A 15,258-nucleotide genomic window follows, 5' to 3' on the forward strand; every position below is an offset into this window, starting at 1 on the left:
TTTAAAATTCAAGTCATTTGGTAGGGGAAGACTGTAAAAAGAAATAAATCTATAGACTCAATTATTTGAGTACATACACTCAAACGTGGAGAAAGTCTTTTAAAATGAAAATGTGTACATTTATTGAACCTAATAATTTGTCTCTCAAGTAAAAGAGAATCTGTATATCATAGAAATTACTAAGGGGCCTTATGTGCAAGGTGCTAAAAACTAAGGATTTTTGTGTGGATTTTTAAGTTTAATCATTAAATTCCAAGGTCATGCCAGAATGCTGTTTATTCAGACTCAAGTCCTTTTAACGTGCATAAGAAAATACTTAGAAGAGTTTACCCCATATCTCCTCTCTACAGCAGTGTTGGTAACTTCTTCCCATTCAGCTTTCTTCCTGCTTGCATCGCGCTTGTCGATGATGTAATGGGTGATCTCACTGCCACCATTGTCTAGAGGGGCATCCCATGTTAGGTAGCAAGATTCAGCTTTAATGTCAGTAACAGCAAGATTTCTTGGTGGGGACGGACGATCTGAAATGGAACCAATGGAGGAGATTGATAAGGAGATTCTTAAACAGATGCTGGATTTCATTCTTTTATAAGAAAGAGTATCGCTTACCATATACTTCCACATGGACATTTCGAAACACTGAACCAAGGCGATTAGAAGCAGTCACCGTGTAAGTGCCTTTGTCTTCCCGGGTTGCTTTGGGAATGCTAAGCTCAGTCTTTGCCTCACTTCGGGAAACTTCTTCCTTAGTTATCTTAAGTGCATCGGTGGGTTTCTCAATCACAGTTTCATTCTTGGACCACTCGATCTTAGGCATCGGAAGGCCTGTCACATCTGCGGGAATGTTAACAGGCTCTCCCGCCTTAACTTTGATGGTGTCTCCGCGAACAGACAGGCGCAACTTAATAGTTGGAGGCACTGCAAAGAGAAGGGAAAGTGGGGGAAAAATAGCACAGTCATAAGGATGTTTACACAACTTGTGAGATAAAGTGCATTCAAATGACCATTATATTTAGATTACACACCTTCATCATCTTGTATGACCACATTAAGAGGCAGGGATGGTTCACTTTCACCAATTTCATTGACGGCCTTGACACGGAACTCATACATTTGGTGTTCATCGAGATCTTCAACAAGGAAAGATGTGGTTGGGCAGAGGCGCTTGTTAACTCTTTCAAAGTCAGGTTTGTCATGACGCCGTTTTTCAATGATGTAGCCTTGGATGGGGCAGCCGCCATTACTGCGGGGCTCTTTCCAGTCAAGGGTGATGGTGGACTTGGTCCTTTCTGTATATGTGAGCCTCTCAGGAGATGTTGGAGGACCTTTAACCAGAGGTAGGTTGGAATGATAAGAATGAGACAAACATTCATGTATGAAATAACATTTCACTTCAGATTACATGAAAAATAGGTTTCTATTTGGCATAATGTTACATCTGTCTTTAAAATCCTCAATATATCTCAATTACCAAAATTACAGGCATTCATATAGGAAGAATTTTTTTTTAGTAAACTTTATAGTCAAGATTATTGGTTAAAAATAAATTGAGGTGCATGTATGCTTTTTTATATTTAGCATTTTAGATATTTTACCTCTGTCACTGAGAAAGCTAATTTTAATGACCTAGGAGGGCTGTCTGTGAAATTTTGCTTTGAATGATCAGCTGAGAGCAAAGTATTCCTGGGCATGAGTTTGAGTGTACTCCGGGAGTTGGTGATGGACAGGGAGGCCTGGCGTGCTGTGATTCATGGGGTCGCGGAGAGTCGGACACGACTGAGCGACTGAACTGAACTGAACAGAAAATGCATATGTCTACTGAGTACACTTTGAACCATGTTGCCTCAAGTGTTGGTTTAGGGGTGGAAAGAGAATTTAAGTGATGCTGCTGTAGTTTTGTGTACTGAAGGATAAGATAGAATAAGCTCAGAATGGTGAAACTAGACCCAATCCATTCTTGACTATTATCGCAACCAGAAGCAGAGCTTTACTGTCTAAGTCCAACTCTGTTCTGTTTTTTTCTGGCACAACTTGAGCTGCAGCAGACATTTTGAGATGGGCTGTTAAACAGTGAGAAGGTAATTTTGTTTCTTTCTTTGGGTGGTGCTGGAGGAGAAATAATTCCTCTGTCTTGTGGAACCACAAAGACTTTGCTCTCTAGAATGGGATGTCAGCAGGCATTACCAGTCGTGTGCAGTATTAGGACTTCATATTTGTTCATACCAGGCAAGGAGATTTCCTTTGGTTGTTTTTTCATTTGTGCTAAGCTCCAATGATTTAAGTTTTTCAGCACACATGCCAAAAATTACATTGAAATTACAGTAAATATGGTATTTACTGTAGTACTGTAGGTAAGTACTGTGGTTGCTTGTAGTTATTTGATTTTTACCTTTCTCATTACTCCAAATATAAATCTGGAGACTGTTGGGAGTTTGAAACCATAAAACTCCATACATAAATGACATAACTACAAGCAATCAATACTTTGTATTGTATACTTTGTATAAACAGAAAACTTTCTTGTTTACCTAGTGGGTCAACTGCAAGAATTGGTCCTATTTCAACAGGAGGGCCACAGCCAAACTTGTTCTTGGCAATCACACGGAACATATATTCTTGTCCCTCAAGGAGACCTGTGATGTCACATTTAGATCTCTCAGTCTCTATTGGTTGTCTCCAAGTGTGCATCTTAGCATCCTTTCTTTCAATAATGAAGCCTGTGATTTCACTTCCTCCATCATCTGCTGGATCAGACCAGTTAAGCAGACACATTTTTCTGTTTGTTACAACAGGTTTCAGGTCAAGAACAGGGCCAGGGACATCTGAAAAATAAAACAGTAACAACAGAAAATCAATGTAGTAAGATAGTATTGTTTAAGGAAAATCCTATGGAAATCCATGTTAACATATCTTACCAAAAACTTCTACCCGGGCTGCTGCAAATTTGGAACCACAGCTATTGGTAGCTGTAATCACATATCTGCCATGGTCTTTTCTCAATGCATTCTTGATAATTAATTCAGACTTGGTTCCAACGTTCTCTATTTCAACACGGTCTTTATCCAGCTCGCCTTCTTCAATGGTCCACACTTTTGTTGGCACTGGACGGCCAGTCACCACAGCTGGAATTCTGAGAGTCTTCCCAGCCATAATCTGTATTCCACCCTTGACAGAAACATCTAGTTCCACCGTTGGAGGCTCTGTTGAAAGAGAACAGTCATACATTAGCTCCAGAAAGATGGGGAGGAAAAAATCTCGTCCTGGGAAAATATCCATCATTTTATTCATGTCCCTGGTTAAGTACCTTGTGGTTCAGCCACAGTAACAGGTTCTGTTTCTCCAGGTGGCCCTTCACCTGCAGCGTTGACGGCACTCACTCGAAGTTTATAATCGGCACCCTCTCGGATTTCTCTGACTGTGTACTCACGGGGCTTGATCATCTTCTCTGTGCAGCGGGACCATTCATTTGTGCCAACCAGCTGCTTATAGACATAGTAGCCAACAATTTCCCCTCCACCATTGAAAGCTGGGGGTTCCCAGGCCAGTTCAATCGTTGTGGAACTTGTGTCAGTGACTCTGGGGACAGGTGGCCCAGGTGGAGCTAGAATGAATGCACACACAGAAATCAAAACTCACTGATGGTTTGAAAATGTACAGTAGCTTATGCTTTCCCATTTTTTCCCAACAGTATGTTACATGTAATATGGGTAAATATTGCTCTGTGAAACTTTTAAGGTATATATACAAATGTTCATAATTTTACACTGCAACCTCAACATATGTCTGTAGTTACTGCTAGTATTTAGTTTGTTTTCCAGCTTTGAGATATTACTGACATATAATGTATGTAAGTTTTAGGTGTACAATGTGATGAGTTGATATATGTATATATTACAGAATGATTACCTCAGAAATGTTAGTTAACACCACCATCCCCTGACATAATTACCACTTTTTGGTAGCATTTAAGATCTACTCTCTTAACAACTTTCAAGCATACAAAACTTGGAAACTAGAAATTAACAGTAGCAGTAAAAAGCACTGTTAATTATAGTGACCATGCCGTACCCTCTTTCTTCTTAAGGAATTACTTACAGATTGGATCACGTGCTGTTTTGGGGTCTGAGGGGGGACTGAACTTTCCAGGTCCAGCTGCATTTTCAGCACATACTCTAAAGACATAGGTGAGTCCTTCTAATAGGCCTTCTACCTTGGTCTTCAAAGAATTCAGAAGGTTTCGGTTCACACGAGACCAGTGTGTGCTGTTCACCTCACGTTTTTCAAGCCAGTAACCCAAGATGGGGCTTCCATTATCTTTTGGTTCATTCCATGTCACTACCATACTGTTACTGGTGACATCTTCCACAATGGGCTTATCAGGTGCATCAGGTGGTTCTGATTAAAATAAAAAAAGGCAAGTTTGAATTAATTCCCTGTATGACATAAAATTTCAAGTTTATAAGCTGGGATAATGTATATAGCAACATATGATAAAAAAGGCAAAGTTTAGATGCTAAAGAGCATTACCAAATGGATCTTTAGCTATAAATGGCTTCGAAACACATGGTGGTCCAGGCCCAAACCTATTTTCAGCTCTTACACGGAAGAGATACTCTTTTCCTTCAATCAACTTTGTCACTGAATATTTGCAGTGCCTAAGCGTTGAGGTGACAACCATCCATTCGGAGTCAGGTTTTGTCTTGTCTTTCTTTTCCAAAGTGTAGTTTAAAATTTCACTGCCACCATCATCAAGGGGTGGCTCCCATTTACAGAGGACTGAGGTCTTTCTGATATCTTCAAATACAAAGTTGATAGGTGGTCCTGGTATATCTGATATTTTAAAAAGACAGAAGTGGTTAAAAATATTTGTAGCACTGCTTGCAATGGAAAATATAAGTGCTGAATGTGCTTCAGTGAGGTCAACTTCTGTTTCTCCTACATCTGTCTTCATACCACACTAGCTGGTGAATAACAGCATCAGTTCTCTCTGACGCAGCCAGAAGAAACTGCGAATGAGGACGCCGACTGAAGCGACCCCCACTGCTTCTAACTGCCCCCACAAACTCGAATACTGACTTTCTTCCCCTGGAAAGTGCAGTTTCACCTACTCACCTAGCACACAGACGGTACATGGAGCTTTTGCAATACCATGGTCATTTTCAGCTTTGATCATAAAGAGGCCATGATCGGGTCGGAGAGAGTCTCGGACACGGAGCTGAGATTCTCCTTTTTTACTATTGTCGATACTCAGACGCTGTGTCAGAGGCAGGGCAAATGGCTGTTCTTCTTGAACTTCACCCTTCCTTCTCCTAACCAAGGGTTCTACCCGCTTCTTAATCTCCTCTGGTGTGATAATACTTTCATCCTTTAGCCATGTAATTGTTGGGTAAGGTGACCCAGAAATAATGGCGTCAAGTGCTATTTCATCACCTCTTCTGACTTCTAGGCTTGTTTTCATAATGATTTTCGGGGCATCTGTAATGATTAAAAGCATTAACTGTTTTCAGTTCTGATGAAAATGTCTGAAGTGAAGTCGCTCAGTTGTGTCCAACTCAGTTGCGACCCCATGGACTGTAGCCTGCCAGGCTCCTCCATCCATGGAATTTTCCAGGCAAGAATACTGGAGTGGGTTGCCATCTCCTTCTCCAGGGGATCTTCCTGATCTAGGGACTGAACCCGGGTCTCCTGCATTGCAGGCAGACACTTTACCATCTGAGCCACCTGGGAAGCCCTGTCTGACAGAACATTATTCTCATTTCTTTCATGATGGGAAGATGGCAAACCCATTAAACATGACTTACCAATAGGATCCACAGCTTTGGTTGGAGGAGTGGCCCGAGAGGGCTCGCTGATACCAGCAGCATTTTCTGCTCGCACACGGAATTGGTATTCCTTTCCCTCTTCAAGGCCTTTTGCAGTATAGGTCAGGACTGGGACCAGGTGTTCGTTGCATCTTTTCCATCTCTCTTCACCTTTAGCAATCTTCTCGATGATGTAACCCATTATCTTGCTTCCTCCGTCATACAAAGGTGGCTTCCATGTAATAGTCATTGCCTCAGCTGTAGGATTATGTACCTCAACATCTATAGGTGGATCAGGGGGTTCTGGAGTACAAGAATAAAACCTGTTAATATAGGGAAACCCATCTTCTTAAAATAAAAAAAAAGAGCACAACTCCTAGCTTTATGATGTTCACACCCAAACTTACGCTTTGGATCTTGGGCAATGACTGGATTTTTCAGTTCAATATATTCGCCTCCACCAATCTTGTTGACAGCTTTAACACGGAAGAAGTATTCACCATTTGGTATGAGATCCTTGACAGTCCAAGACAGTTTGTTCTCACCAGACATGACTGGTATGTAGGTCCTCCTCCCAGCTTCTCTGCGTTCCAGGACGTAATGAAGAATTGGGCTTCCACCATCATATTCTGGAGGCTCCCAAGTTAATTTACAAGAACTCTTGGTCACGTCACTTGCTTTAAGATCTCTGCATGGCCCAGGTAGGCCTATTAAAAATCAAAATGATAATTATAACCTGAAAAGGCTGGGTATTAAGAGCACACACTTTCTCTGTGTAGGACACTGTAGGCCATTTAGCATCCCTGACTCTGAACTATTAAATGTCGGTAGCTCCCCCTTAGTTTCATTCCGAGCAAAAGTGGCCCCCCAAATTTCCAAACACTATCCACCACCATGTGTGGGGGAAGGGGCAGAAAATGTTACCACCCCTAGTTGAGAACACTATGAAAACTTGAAAATACAGTTAATAAATGAATATTGGTTATTTAAACATTCTTTGGGTATATCTTTTATTCAAATTGCTATTTCATATGCAAATAATTACAACAGAAGTAAACAAATGTAATCAGAGTTTAGTAATTTCATTTCTTTAGAATTGCTTTGCTTCTCTTATGGTAAGAAATAATCTGCAAGGACATTTAGTTTACAAATAGTCAACTCATGAAGCCATTTCTACTAGCACCGCAGAGTTAATCAACTTTCCCAACATGTAAAGCACGCCTGGTATTTCATCAATGATTACCTATGACTTTGACATTGATTGAGGCGGTTGCTGAGCCAAGCTTATTCTCTAGGGTAATGGTGTAAACGCCAGCATCAGCACGGACACTCTTGGGAACTTCGAGGTGTGCAGAGATGTGATCGTTCTTCATGGTTAATCTGTCACTTGCTTTAACTTCTTTGCCGTCTTTATGCCAACTAACAGTTGGAACTGGGACAGCTCTGAAGGGAACAGGAATGCTTAACTTTTCACCTTCAATGACAACAATGTCGTGAGTCTCCAGATCAATTGTTGGCTTGCCTGTAATCCAAAAGGGAGAAAAAAAGTGTATGTCAAAATGCAATGCAGGAGTAAAGTTTGCTTTATTAATTATAAAAAGAAACTGTGTTCTCACAGTCTGGGTCTTTGGCAACCACGTTTTCAGAGATTTCAGATGGTTCACTGACTCCAACAGCATTGACAGCTCTCACTCTCAGCACGTACTCCTTGTCGGGCACAACACCTTCTTCGACCTTGAATTTCAAGTCTTTTATTGGGCGAGAATTAACTCGCATCCATTTCTCAGTGCCTACTGGACACATTTCAACATGGTATCCTATAATAGGACTTCCACCATTTTTCTCTGGAGGTTTCCAAGCAATGGCAATGTGCTTTCTCCCAGCATCAGTAACATGCAGGTCAAGAGGAGGTGAAGGAGGACCTTAAAAGACAGTGAAATGTTTGCGTCCATAATCTCATCATCAAACTCTGGACAATATCCTTTGTAAAATCAGCACTACTTACTTGTTGGATCTTCAATTTTCAGGATTTCTGTTGGTTCACTTGGGTGACCAACTCCAGCCTCATTCTCTGCCCGAACCTGAAACTGGACCTCTGTTCCTTCAATGACATCAGTTACTCTAAAGTGACAGTCAGGTCCTGAGGTCTTTCCAGCTTTTACCCACCGGGTACCTAATTTTTCTTTCTTCTCAATGACATATCTGTTGAAATAACGAGCATTTTGTTAACACAAATCAAGAATTTTCAGCCAGACGTAATTTTTTCTTTCTGAGTTAATTAACATTCTACCTCTGTATTGGTCTTCCACCATCATTTTTAGGTGGTTCCCACTTCAGGTCAACATGTCGTTTCGTGACATCAACCACCGTCAGAGCATAGGGTGGTCCAGGCGTGGCTGAAAGCAAAATTTTCGGTGGTTAGAAAAACCAGAGAGAGAAGTGACAATCTACTAAAAATGGTGTCACAAAAATAAAGTTAGGGAGCATACTAAAGGTGTCTTTGGCCAGGACAGAGTCCTCGACTTCACAGTAGTCGCTCTGTCCTATGGCGTTTTCCGCAGCAACCCGGAACACGTACAGTGAGCCCTCTGTCAGTGGGGTCACTGTGCACTTGGTGTCTTTGACGGTGGTGTCCACTGTTTGCCAGCCTTTCCGTCTCACATCTCTCTTTTCCACGATGTAGTTGGTGATGGGCGACCCGCCGTCTTTCTCAGGAACTGTCCACTTCAGGTCTGCTGTATTTTTTGTAATATTGATCACTTCAAGCCAGCGAGGTGGTGAAGGGGGATCTGAAGGGAAAAAAAAGAGTCAATTTCTTATTGTCCAATATTCAGCGTTCACTAAATTTTCTAGTAGTCACCGAGAACCCAGATAGCAAAGATGAAATAATCAAAAGTGACTTACAGAGCTTCTCCCGGCAAAGCACAGGGTCGCTGGGCTCACTGGGCTCACTTTCCCCGGCTTTGTTCACAGCTCTAACTCGAAATGAGTATTCCTGCCCTTCCATGAGCCCTGGGAGCAAATGCTGGGTGGTGGGAACCCCCTCAGCCACTCGGACCCAGTCCTCTGTTCCAGTCTTTAGCATTTCAATGACATAAGAATCTATCTTTGCCCCTCCATCATGTTCTGGCTTTGTCCACTGCAATGTTAATGATGTTTTGCCTATATCTTTCACAACTGGTTTTCCAGGGGGCCATGGAGGGTCTGCAAGCCAATAAAATGAAATCATTATTTAGGTTTGTCAAAAGGAATTAATATAATTAATATAATTCAAAACAATCACAGAAAATAAATGAATCATACCTATGGCATCCTTTATTAAGATTGGCTCAGTTGATTTGCTTGGTTTTCCAGGTCCAGCAAGATTTTCAGCCAGCACACGGAATCGGTATTTTTTCTTATTTGTGAGACCTTTCACTCTGAATTAGGAACAAAGAATGAGTTGAACACCATGATGAAAAGCAGAAAATTCTATTTCACATAGAAGAAGGTAATTTGTTTAAAATTGGTTTGGCAGTTTAAATGAAAATATTTCAATATAAATTAAAAATTGCCTTTTCATGGTCACACACAAGATTTGGTCACATGTACCAATCTAATATCTATAATAATAATCATTAATATACTGGAGGACCAAACACTTTGGAACTTCAATAAAGTAGATATTTTATGGTAAGAAATTAAGAAGTGTGTCCTTCAATGGAATTTATGTCTTTTTTGAAATTATGTGATAATAGAAAAGATAAGTAAAAATAATTAAATTTTTTATAGTAATATATTATCAGATATATTCAAAAGGAATGCTAAAGAATGAAAATTTGTATATACTGCTGTTTTAACATTGTGATGGAGAGCTTGGGTGTACCTGTATGTTGTATCCTTTATTGGCATCTTATTGCATCTAACCCATTTGTCACTTTCAGGATCTAATCGTTCAACCCAGTATCCTGTGATGGGGCTGCCACCATCGTCATCTGGCTCACACCATGTGAGGGTCACTGCATCTTTAGTGATGTCAGAAGGTTCCAGGCGAGTTGGAGGTCCAGGAGGATCTATAGATAGAATAATCATATGGGTTATATAGCCTTTATACAAATATGACAACTAAATATACATTTAACATAAGTATCCTTTTTTTCTTTAAACTGATTAATGAGACACTTACCAAACTGAAATTTGGCTGTTATTGGAGTGGCCTGAACTGGCTCACCAACACCGTACATGTTTTCTGCAGCAACTCTAAAGATGTATTCTTTATTGGGTGTCAGCTTGGTTGCCTTGAACTTGGTATCCTTGACAGTTGATGAGAGTTTGTGCCACATATCACTATCAGTGGCTCTTCTCTCCACAACATAATTTGTGATTTTAGATCCACCATCATCACGTGGTGGGTTCCATGTTAGAAGACACGACTCGTTGGTCACGTCTGTGATGTCAAAAGCAGCTGGGGGTCCGGGTTTATCTGTGGATGGCATTACATACTCAGAAAAAAGCCACATTTTAAAATCATGTTTTATTTTCAAAAGTAGCTGGAATGAGTTTGCTCATTTTTAAAACAAGAACCTCCCTTACCTAAGACGTTCACTTCTACCACGGCGGTGGCCCGACCACAGACGTTCACAGCCTCGATGATGTACGTGCCAGTGTCACTTCTCTTACTATCCATGATGGTCACTGTGGATTTTTTAGGAATGTTTTCAATGGTGATTCTTTTGTCCTGTTTCAGAAGCATGTCAGCCTTTGTCCAGGTTATTTTAGGTTCAGGTTTGCCGGTTACAGTGGCAGGAAGTTCAATCTTAGTTCCTGCTTTTACAGTGAGACCCGCAAGGAGCTTCACATCCAGGAAAATCTCTGGAGCCTCTGAATTGGAAAAGATTATTTAAGATGTTAGCAAGTTCAGGTGGAGTTAAAGTCAGAAGTCTTGACTAACAAAGCAAAAACCTAAAGTAAGTACCCTGTGTGTCTATAGCCTGGATTTCTTCTGTGGGTTTGCTTGGCTTGCTAGCTCCTAGCCTGTTCAAGGCCTTCACACGGTAGGCATACCACTGGCCTTCTTCAAGACCTGTCACTTCCATTCTGTCAGAAAACAAAAGAGGATATTTTACTTTAATGCATTTCATCTGTCCCATTGTGTAGTATTCATAATATTTCCAAACTTCATACCCCTGGTATAATACTATTGTTTAATTCTGGATTGCTTCAGTATTTTAATTAACAAAAATCTTGATTAAAGGGTAAATTCAGCAGCACTTTAAAAAATTAGACAGGCACACCAAAGAAGTTCTAAACTTAACATTTAGACTTTCCAAAATAAAGCCCATGTAGTAAGAGTAACTATTTACTCTTATGTCAAATAATTTAAAAACTTACTTTGTTTCTGCCACTGGTTCTCCACAGGCGACCCATCGATCAGAACCACGTGGACATTTTTCAACTATATATCCTTTGATGCGTGAACCACCATCATGTTTAGGTGGATCCCACGTTAGGAAGATGCTCTTGGCTGTTCGATCTCTCCACTTAACATTCTCTGGTGGGTCAGGTACCGCTATTTTAAAGAGAAAGGGCCAGTCTTAGATAGACCATCTATGAAATCTCTATGTTGCCAACTTGTATCTTTCCCCCATAACTTCAACTCCAGGTCTAAAGCAAAAACAGATGTGAATTCCCTGGTGGTCCAGGGGTTAGGACTCCACATTTTTACTGCTATAACCTAGGTTCAATCCCATAAGCCACTCAAGTGTGGCCAAAAAATAAATAAGTAAAAAATAAAAATGAAAACAGGTAACAAGAGGTTAGGTAAGAAATCATCAAGGATGTACTCACTTGCAGGAGCTGACATATTTACAGGTTCATCAATATATGCGGGTTCTCCAGGGCCACACTTGTTACGAGCACAGACTTTAAATAAGTATTCTTTTCCTTGAAGAAGATCAGGAACTGTGAATTCTAGGTCAGTCACAGAGTCTGTAACCTGGGACAAAGCAATACAATTAATTAGTTGTTTAACTCTCTGCCCAAGTCAAAAGGTATTTCCATGAGCAGAGTTTTGAAAGCTACGGATGATTCTTGTGTTAATTTCATATTAAGGAAAAAGGTGCAAAGAAAGATACAAAATAATATTTGACCCTTAATATAAGGTGGGATTGTTTCATAATTTGTATGCCTTAAAAAGTTGGTAAATAAGGTGTTGATTCTTTCTACCAGCTTGTCAAGTAGAAGTATGATAAATCAAGGTTAAAGGAAAGTAATGGTATAAACTAGGGAGAGAAAATGGCAGACTAGGCCAACTAAGGTTATCTAGTGGAGTGAGAAGTATGATGACCAGAGAGTTAATTTAGTACTTAGTGTCCTTAGAATGCTGGGAAAGGTTGGGGGCGGGAGGAGAAGGGGACGACGGAGAATGAGATGGCTGGATGGCATCACTGACTCTGTGGACATGAGTTTGAGTGTACTCCGGGAGTTGGTGATGGACAGGGAGGCCTGGCGTGCTGTGATTCATGGGGTCGCGGAGAGTCGGACACGACTGAGCGACTGAACTGAACTGAACTGAACTGTCCTTAGAATGGCTTATAGCCCTTTTAAAAAGACACACTGGATACTAATCATGTACTAAGTAAATAAGTAGGTTTTGCTGTATTATTTTTTTTAACAAACCTAGTTGAAGATCTGGTAAAGCTCATAGAATGAGGCAATTACACCAAATCTTGGTTGAACTACCTCAGGAAGTATTAGCATCAATACATTTTAAACAGATTGAGGTACATTTTCAACAGTGTAAAGGGAAAAACATTTAACTTTGCAAGGCATCTCAGGATTTCCCCCATTCTCTTTTCTGGAGTTGATGCATTGCTGCTCAAAACTCACTTTAGTCCATGTTTTCCGGCTGACTTCACGCTTTTCAATAACATATCCAGTTAGTGGACTTCCTCCATCATCTTCTGGTGGTTCCCAAGTCAAATGTACTGAGTCCTTGGTTATATCACCAAATTTCAGTTCTTTGGGTGCACTTGGGCGAGCTGAAAAAAAATTCAGTCAGAATCATTAATAGCTTGAACCAATACTTGTTAGTACTGTCAAATTACCTTATACAATAAAAGGTTAGTTCCTTACCAATGACATTGACATCAATCTCCCCAGAAATTGCCTTTGCACGATTTTCTAACTTCAGTGTATAAATGCCCTTGTCTGGACGTTCACTTGGAGAAATGACAAGCTCGGCGTAGGCAGACAGGGTTTTCATTTTCACCCGGTCCCCTGCTTCTAGTACTGTATCTCCAAAAGACCAGGTAGCAGTTGGCCTTGGATAGCCTGTACTTGGAACCAGGATCTTGATGGGATTTGGCACAATAACTTCCAGACCATCTTTAAATGCACTTAAATCCATTGTTGGCTCAGCTACCAAAGAGAAAAATTAATGACTTTCCAATACTATATTTAAATCCCTAGTACCCCCAAAGAAGCTATGTGCTGTTCGCAAATCTAACAATGAAATATCCATTTACCATCAGCATCATCAGCAGTTAGAGGACCAAGAATTTCAGATGGATCTGAAACACCAGCTTCATTTTCTGCAGATACGCGATATAAATACTTATTTCCTTTTTGTAATCCAGTAACCTAAAATTAGGAATCAATATTTGTAAAATATATATATATACACATTTAAGTTAACAATCATATACTATTTATTTTAGATACACATGCCCTACCTTGTAAGTCAGTTCAGGGACAAGTTTCTTATTGCAACGAACCCAATTGTCTTTTCCTTCTTCACATCGTTCAATTATATAGCCCAAAATTGGGCCTCCTCCATCTTTCAGAGGAGGTTCCCAGGTGAGCTGAACTGAGGACTGAGTCTGATCTGAGGCATTTAGGTTCACAGGAGGACTTGGTCTCTCTGGGTTGGAAGAAAGAATTGGAGCACACCATTTAATTCTTTTACCACTAGTGCCACCTGAGAAGCCTACCATTTAATTCAGTGACAGGTTTATTAAGACAACGCAGTCATCATTTCGATCATCCCCATAGTCACTGGATAAAAGCAGGCACAGTCTGCATTTCTATAATTTTGTTCAAATTTTTCTGATGTTCTTTGCATTAACTGACTTATTTTAATTGACAGGCTTCGTTTCTTGATTTCGTGGAGGGCTTACTTCCCCTTTTTTGATGAACTTACCTATCGGATCAGCAACTTTGATGAAGGGTGTGGCTGCACTGGGTTTCCCGACTCCGATTCGGTTCTGGGCCCTGACCCGGAAGCTATACTCTTGTCCTTCCACCACGTCAGTGACAGTTGCCGACAGGTCTTCGGCTCTCACCGTCATGGCAGTTTCCCATCTGATAGAAGTCTTGTCCCTCAATTCAATGACATAGTTTGTGATCTCAGCACCTCCATCATACTCTGGTGGCTCCCATGTCAGTGAGACACCAAATCTGTTCACATCGGTGATCGTTACGTTCAGAGGAGGGCCTGGGACATCTACATTTCATCACAGAAGAAAACATGGGCTTTCAGTTATCTCAGGGATAAAAGAAAAGATGAGCTACTTTTCAATTTACTTGAGAAAGTCGTCTTACCATATTTACTCCTCGCTTCTACAGGACTGTCAGTTTCTACTGGTTCACCAGTGCCAACTCTGTTCCTTGCACTCACACGGAACAGGTACTCAACTCCTCCTTTCTGTAGTCCAGTGACAGTAAACTCACAGCTGTCTGCACGGTCAGTGGCCAGAACCCATGTTTTTCTCTTGATGTCACGCCTTTCAACAACATAACCTATGATTTTGCTTCCACCGTCACTTAGTGGTTCTTCCCAAGCGAGGCTCACTTCACCATCAAATGTCTCTGTCACTTCTAAGTTACGTACTGGCCCAGGAACGTCTGAAATTCACATATACAATTGTTTTTTTTTTTAGTGTATTATCACATTTTTAGTTGTGCTTTGCCAGTAAAGTCCAAGTGACTCAAGGGCTTACCAATAACTTTTAAATTGATGAATCCTTCTGCTTTTCCATGTTTGTTCTGAAGCACAATTTTATACCTTCCTTTGTCTCCTTTCTTGGCTTCTAAAATTCTGAAGGAAGTTTGTTCAGCTGTGGTATCAACTGTTTTTGAAGAGAGGGGTTCATTTTCTTTAAACCACTCAGCTTCTGCTTTGGGGTAGGCATAGTAGGGCACCACCATCGTCAGAGGCTGGCCAGCATCAACCACCAGGTCTTGGTCAGCCGTCTTGATTTTAGGTGCAGCTAGTGAGAAAAATCATATGTGAATGTTTTTGAGTGCTTTATTGTAGTCCGGAGATGCCCTAGCTGTTTTACTATGCATTCATCAGCAAATACCTTGGAAGCATATCACAGTAACTTTACAGGGAACACTAGCTGACTTTGAGTTCTCAACAGCTTACTTGACAAATTATCAGACTCTGAAGAATAGAGGATTAAGGATGATATGAAAC

General features: G+C 40.7%; 1 protein-coding gene across 31 annotated transcripts in view; it reads right to left on the bottom strand.

Moving 5' to 3' along the window:
* TTN (titin) overlaps positions 1 to 15,258 on the bottom strand; it is a 276,712-nt gene that overhangs the window by 77,810 nt on the left and 183,644 nt on the right. For all 31 annotated transcript variants that reach the window (XM_088830575.1, XM_088830572.1, XM_088830570.1 and 28 more), the window contains 31 exons: positions 14,780 to 15,049; positions 14,382 to 14,684; positions 13,981 to 14,283; positions 13,514 to 13,701; positions 13,307 to 13,421; positions 12,915 to 13,199; positions 12,669 to 12,820; positions 11,628 to 11,775; positions 11,172 to 11,349; positions 10,756 to 10,877; positions 10,374 to 10,661; positions 9,967 to 10,263; positions 9,667 to 9,853; positions 9,105 to 9,220; positions 8,706 to 9,005; positions 8,291 to 8,590; positions 8,092 to 8,197; positions 7,807 to 8,003; positions 7,418 to 7,723; positions 7,045 to 7,323; positions 6,209 to 6,508; positions 5,802 to 6,104; positions 5,113 to 5,475; positions 4,528 to 4,830; positions 4,096 to 4,395; positions 3,305 to 3,601; positions 2,916 to 3,200; positions 2,529 to 2,822; positions 1,026 to 1,325; positions 610 to 918; positions 331 to 521 (listed from right to left, as the gene is read on the bottom strand). In XM_088830575.1, coding sequence (XP_088686701.1) covers positions 331 to 521; positions 610 to 918; positions 1,026 to 1,325; positions 2,529 to 2,822; positions 2,916 to 3,200; positions 3,305 to 3,601; positions 4,096 to 4,395; positions 4,528 to 4,830; positions 5,113 to 5,475; positions 5,802 to 6,104; positions 6,209 to 6,508; positions 7,045 to 7,323; positions 7,418 to 7,723; positions 7,807 to 8,003; positions 8,092 to 8,197; positions 8,291 to 8,590; positions 8,706 to 9,005; positions 9,105 to 9,220; positions 9,667 to 9,853; positions 9,967 to 10,263; positions 10,374 to 10,661; positions 10,756 to 10,877; positions 11,172 to 11,349; positions 11,628 to 11,775; positions 12,669 to 12,820; positions 12,915 to 13,199; positions 13,307 to 13,421; positions 13,514 to 13,701; positions 13,981 to 14,283; positions 14,382 to 14,684; positions 14,780 to 15,049 — 7,685 coding nt within the window. The remainder of the gene's footprint in view (positions 1 to 330; positions 522 to 609; positions 919 to 1,025; positions 1,326 to 2,528; positions 2,823 to 2,915; positions 3,201 to 3,304; positions 3,602 to 4,095; positions 4,396 to 4,527; positions 4,831 to 5,112; positions 5,476 to 5,801; positions 6,105 to 6,208; positions 6,509 to 7,044; positions 7,324 to 7,417; positions 7,724 to 7,806; positions 8,004 to 8,091; positions 8,198 to 8,290; positions 8,591 to 8,705; positions 9,006 to 9,104; positions 9,221 to 9,666; positions 9,854 to 9,966; positions 10,264 to 10,373; positions 10,662 to 10,755; positions 10,878 to 11,171; positions 11,350 to 11,627; positions 11,776 to 12,668; positions 12,821 to 12,914; positions 13,200 to 13,306; positions 13,422 to 13,513; positions 13,702 to 13,980; positions 14,284 to 14,381; positions 14,685 to 14,779; positions 15,050 to 15,258) is intronic.

Source organism: Moschus berezovskii, chromosome 2 (genome assembly GCF_049115385.1).
Source record: "Moschus berezovskii isolate FMDL1 chromosome 2, NW_MosBer_1.0, whole genome shotgun sequence".
Classification (NCBI taxonomy): Eukaryota; Metazoa; Chordata; class Mammalia; order Artiodactyla; family Moschidae; genus Moschus; species Moschus berezovskii.